Source organism: Haliaeetus leucocephalus, unplaced genomic scaffold (assembly GCF_000737465.1).
Source record: "Haliaeetus leucocephalus isolate CR32 unplaced genomic scaffold, Haliaeetus_leucocephalus-4.0 Scaffold0, whole genome shotgun sequence".
Lineage (NCBI taxonomy): Eukaryota > Metazoa > Chordata > Aves > Accipitriformes > Accipitridae > Haliaeetus > Haliaeetus leucocephalus.
Genome location: NW_010972436.1, coordinates 737,368 through 742,480, shown reverse-complemented (window position 1 = coordinate 742,480; position 5,113 = coordinate 737,368). Strand labels below are relative to the sequence as shown.

Genomic DNA, 5,113 nt, shown 5'->3' with positions numbered 1-5,113 from the left:
TCTTTTAAAGCCGCCTCAATTTGAACAAACTTCTGACTTTAAAATGGGGCCGAGCAGGGGGGTCCCCAACCCAGGCTGCTGTGGGGAATAGGTTGGGCGCATCACTTATGATGGGATCACTTATGGGATTGGTGATCCCATTCCACTGATGGGACCACTGATCAAATTTTGCAGGAAATAGAAAGGTTTCGATCTGCTTATGTTTTAATTCTGAGGAGCTGCTGGGAATTCAGGCAATGTTTTCACTAATGATAACTTAAGTTTTCTGCCCTAAGATTTGAGCCAGTGCAGGATCTTGTATTGGTGCTGTTTGCAGTCCCGCTCAGGGCTCTTTAACTGTTTCTGAAGCTGTGAAAGCACAGCGCTCTCAAAACCAGAAACAAACTTGTGGATTCCAACTTTTCCACATGGCTGGAGGGAGCCTTGGGAAGAAAAAGCAAGTATTTGGCTTCGTTGTTCAAGTCATCAAAGCATGCTGCAAACACTACAGAAGCTTTTTGCACCAGTTCTTTTCAGGGTAATGTGCCTCTGTGTCCTGCAAAAACAAACCCCGCATCTTTGGCAAATTGGCATCTCTCTGATGGCGCCGGGCTCTCTCCTTTGCACCTTGTGCAATATCCATGTCACCGCAGTGGGGACAAGTCCAGAAAAAATGCTCTCGCCAGACTGTACGTACAGCCCTGTTGTCTCCTGCATGCCTTCCCTAAGCTCTGCTCTTCTTGAAGCCTCTGGCTGGTGATTTTCTTGATCTCTTTGTCTTGCTAGGCTTGCTTGCAGCCTTGGTCTTGTCAGGACTGCCTCTCCCAGCCTCACCTCGGCCCCATCCAGGGCAGGTTTGGAAAGTGGTGGAAAGCTTCACCTTCAGCCCCCGGGCTTCTGCAGGGGACCTGCAGGTGGCCCCTACGCGGAGGTTGAGTTTCTCGATCCACCTGGAAATGTGGCAGGAGATCAGGGAAAGGAATGGGAGACGGGGCGAAGGGTGAGGAGAAACTCGGTGCCGGTGAGCGGGTGCAGGTCGCTTCAAAGCCAGGCCAGGTTGCTCAGGCTCTCACCTGCGTGCCCCTTGAATATCCCAGTATCTGCCCTCCCCAGTATGTGGCTGCTTTCCCTGCACCAGGAAGACCCAGGCTACTTCCACCCTTGCACACAAGCGTGTGCTTTATCTCACCACTGTGGGAGAAGACCCAAAACGGGCAGCATGCAGTGGGCTTGTGCCTCTGGTGCAGCAGGGTCCAGCTGTCCCCTGGGTTGTCCTGTTCCCCCCCCATGCCACAGCACTCACCTGCGCAGGGGAAGGAGCTGGCAGTCGCAGCGGAAAGGCACGTCCTGCAGGTTGAGGATCTCCAGCCCGGTGAAGTTGCTCATGTCAGGGATGTTGCTCATTTTGTTGCTCTCCAGGTAGAGGCTTCTGATCTTGGGACCAAGGCCAGCAAAGGCACCGGGGGAAATCTGCAATGAAGCGAGGGTGAGTCAGGGGGGTCCTGATGGAGGCAGGGGAGCAAATCTCTGCCACTGCACTGTTAAGCAGCCTGAGGGGCTGAGAGTGCCTGTCCTGAACCTCGTCGCCCTGTGAAAGAGCTGTCTTAAATAGCAGCACATGTGCTTTGGACTGTTAATTAACTCAACCAGTTTTGGTCACATTTGGGGATTCACTAGACCCTGCTCAGTCTTCCTGGAAAGACAGTGACATGCAGGAGGTCTTAGAGCGATCCCTGGGTGCTGTGGATGGTGGACGGTCCTTACGAGAGTGGTGCTAACGTTGCTTTCTTTAGAGGATGTTGGAATTCAGGGTAATAGCAGTGAAAAGTCCCATGGGAGAGATTGTAGCAAGAGCAGGAGAATTATGGCCAGGGCTGGGGGTGGTTTGGGGAATGGTCTGGAACCTACTGACACGTCTCTAAGGAGGAGCAAGCCTGTCCTGGGGGATAGGCTGGAGTGAGACAACGCTCCAGCTAAGCCCAAGGAAGCCTCTGCTCCTGGCCGGGCTACGGAGCATCTCCTGAAGCCTTGGGAGTTCAGGGACATCCATTTGGATGTCTCTGTGGGGGCCACCAGCCCTGGGCACTGGAATGAGATGGGACTTATAGCTGTGCCCCTGGGGGGGGGGGGTCCCCAGCCATGCGCACCCGCTCCAGGCCCATGTTGTCCAGATAGAGGTGCTGCAGGCTGGAGGCCACCGGCAGGAAGGCACCGTCCCCCACGCGCTTGATGGGATTTCGGGACAACTTCAGCTCGCTCAGGGCGGGCAGGCCCCGCAGGGCAGCCGTGGGCACCTCTACCAGGTGGTTTCCCTCCAGGTGCAGCTTCTCCAGCATCTCGGCAGGAGCCAGAGCAGCGGGGGCAATGTGCCCGATGGCGTTCCCGGCGAGGTAGAGCCAGCGCAGCCCCCCGGCCCCGGCCAGGTCGCCCTCCAGCAGCTCCCTGATGGCGTTGTGCTGCAGGTGGAGGGAGATGAGGTTGGGCAGGAGCACGAAGGCACCCGCGGGCAGGCGGGTGAAGGCGTTGCGATCCAGGTCGAGATAAGCCAGCCGCGGGACCCCCTCGAAGGCGGCTGCCGCCAAGGTGGAGAGGAGGTTGTCGGCGAGGTAGAGGTAGACCAGGCTCTCCAGCCCCCGCAGCGCCCCGGGGCGCAGCGCCCTGATGCCGCAGCTCTGCAGGTGGAGGGACGCCAGCTCCTTCAGGCCGGGGAAGGCGCCCGGCGGCACCGTCCCGAAGGTGTTTCGGCGCAGGTCAAGGAGACGGGTGTCCCCAGGGAAGCCGCGGGGGATCTCCCGCAGGTCCCTGTTCTCGCAGGACCCGTGATGGAAATCGGGGGAGCAGGCACAGCCCCGAGGGCAATGCCGGCCGCCGGCCATCCTCGGCCGTTCCGATGGCGCGGCGGGGCTGGGGGGTGGCTGGGGATGGCCACATCTCATCTCGGGGGGCCTCAGGGAGTCGAGGGGCCGGCCGCGGAGGGCAGGGGGTGCAGCGCAGGACCCCTCCACCTGCACCCGCGCCCTCACCAGCCAGTCGCGGAAGGGGCGCAGGAGGCAGGAGCAGAGCAGGGGGTTCCCGGCCAGGCTGACCTTCGCCAGACCCCCGGCCCCGGCCAGGGGCGGCAGCCCCCGCAGCTGGTTTTCGCGGAGGTCCAGCGTGTGCAACTGGGGGCTGTGGGTGAAGGCATCGGGTGCCACATCCTGGAGGGCAGCGTGGTCCAAGAAGAGATGCTTCAGGGAGGTCATGGCCAGGGCTTCCTCGGCCACATAGGTGATGGGGTTGTGGCCCAGGTCCAGCCGGGTGGCCGCATCCAGCCTGGCCAGGGCCTCGCCAGGCAGCGCCTGCAGCTCGTTGTGGTCCAGACTCAGCCTGCGCAGGGCGGGCAGGGTGGCAAAGGCCTCGCTGCCCAGCACATGGAGGGTGTTGTGGGACAGCCGGAGCCACCGGAGGGCCTGCAGTCCTTGGAAGACCATGTCGGGGAGGTAGACCAAGGCGTTCGCCCTCAGGTCGAGGACAGTGAGGGATCCCAGGTGGCCAAAAGCACCCGGCTGGATCTCCTCAATGCGGTTTCCCTGCAGGATGAGCTGCTGGAGGGAGGAGAGCCCGTCCAGGGACTCCTGGTAGAGGAGGGCTATGCCATTGGAGGCCAGGTTGAGGTAGACCAGCCTCCCCAGCCCCCGGAACGTCCCTTCTTCCAGCTTCTCCACCTTGCAGCGCTGCAGGTCCAAGTGCGTGAGGTATGGGGTGGCAAGGAAGGTTCCCACCGGAATGACCATGAAGCTGTTGCCCCGAAGGTCCAGTTTTTTGGTGAGCTGTCGGTCACACAAATAAAATGCTGAGTTACCTGAGAGCTGCCATCTCCTCTTCCCCTGGTTCCCTGCCCATCCCTTTGCCCACCTGCGGGATGGTGCCAGGGACAGCCGTCAGGTTCCTGTTGAGGCAGAGGACGTGGCCGCGGAGGTTGTCGCAGACGCAGGGTGCGGGGCAGCGGGCAGCAACCGTCCCCCCCAGCGCCAGGGCCACCGCGAGCAGGAGGAGCCCCCGGGACAGCCTCATGGCGGGGGTACCTGCGGCCGGGGAGAGACAGCAGTGAGGCCGGGAGAGGGGCCAGGCTCCTGTGTCCCCCCAAACAGCATCACCTACGGGCACCGGGTGCCATGGGGGCCATTGCTGTGAGCTGGTGGGGCAGGTCTCGCTGGCTTTTGCTCTCACACCGCGATTTTATAGGTTATAAATGAGGAAGAGAGGGGGAAGAAGGAGAAAAGAAATAGAATGAAAAGTGAAGGTCACAGATAGCAGGTCTTCACTTGGAAACAGCTTTTACCTGGGTTATCTAAACTCCCTGAGCAATAGTTGGGAGCACCTGTGAGGGGCTTGGCAGGAGCATGGTGGTCACTCATGGGGAACCAGCTTGGAGCAGGCACCCCCACACCCCTTTTCGTGTATATCACTAGCGTAAAATTGTATTCATCTGTACAGGGTATCAATATTCCTCCTACAATCAAGGCTTGGTTTTTTTGTAAGGAAGGCAAGCAGGTATAGCCACCCAGGGGACGTGATCACGCTGGCTTGCTGAGCTGCCACCTTTCTTTTAATTGTAAATGTCCTACCTCCACCACCCTGGCCACCTCCCAGCTCTGCACCTCCCACCCTGCACGCTCCCCCCCCTCCCCCCAAGCTATTCATAGCAGGTTTTGGAATAGATCTCCACTGTTTAGCTCCAGGAAGGACGGGTTGGTTTTGGCTAGGCAGCAGCGAGCCCCTGGGGTGGAGGTGCTGGAGAGAGGCCAAGGCTGGGGCGAGCACAGGGGGACGGCGGGGCTGCAGAGATGGCCAATACACCCCCCACCCCACCCCCCCCAAGCTCTGGGGAGCAGCAGCAGTGGGGTCTGCAAGGCTCAACCCGTGGACCCACGGTGGTGCCCATCTGCTCGCCCACTGTGGCTCATCATCCCCCATGGTCCCATGCCCCCACTCTGCCCTCCTGCCGCCACCACAGCCAGCCCTGCCTCAGCCCCCCACACGCACCGGGGGTCACCCCCCCACACACCATGCAGCCACCGGCAAGTGCCACCAACGCAAGGGCCCCAGCTCAGCCCCCCCCCCCCCCCACCCCCGCCCCGGCACACTCCCGTGT

The 5,113-nt window shown here is 60.6% G+C and overlaps 1 protein-coding gene across 1 annotated transcript in view; it reads right to left on the bottom strand.

The window, feature by feature from the left end:
* Positions 1–703: 703 nt before the first annotated feature.
* The window catches only part of CHADL (chondroadherin-like), a 6,442-nt gene continuing 2,032 nt past the window's right edge, over positions 704–5,113 (bottom strand). The window contains exons 2-5 of the mRNA XM_010562119.1: positions 3,874–4,043; positions 2,127–3,788; positions 1,283–1,449; positions 704–929 (exon numbers count right to left, since the gene is read on the bottom strand). Coding sequence (XP_010560421.1) covers positions 704–929; positions 1,283–1,449; positions 2,127–3,788; positions 3,874–4,032 — 2,214 coding nt within the window. The 5' untranslated portion in view covers positions 4,033–4,043. The remainder of the gene's footprint in view (positions 930–1,282; positions 1,450–2,126; positions 3,789–3,873; positions 4,044–5,113) is intronic.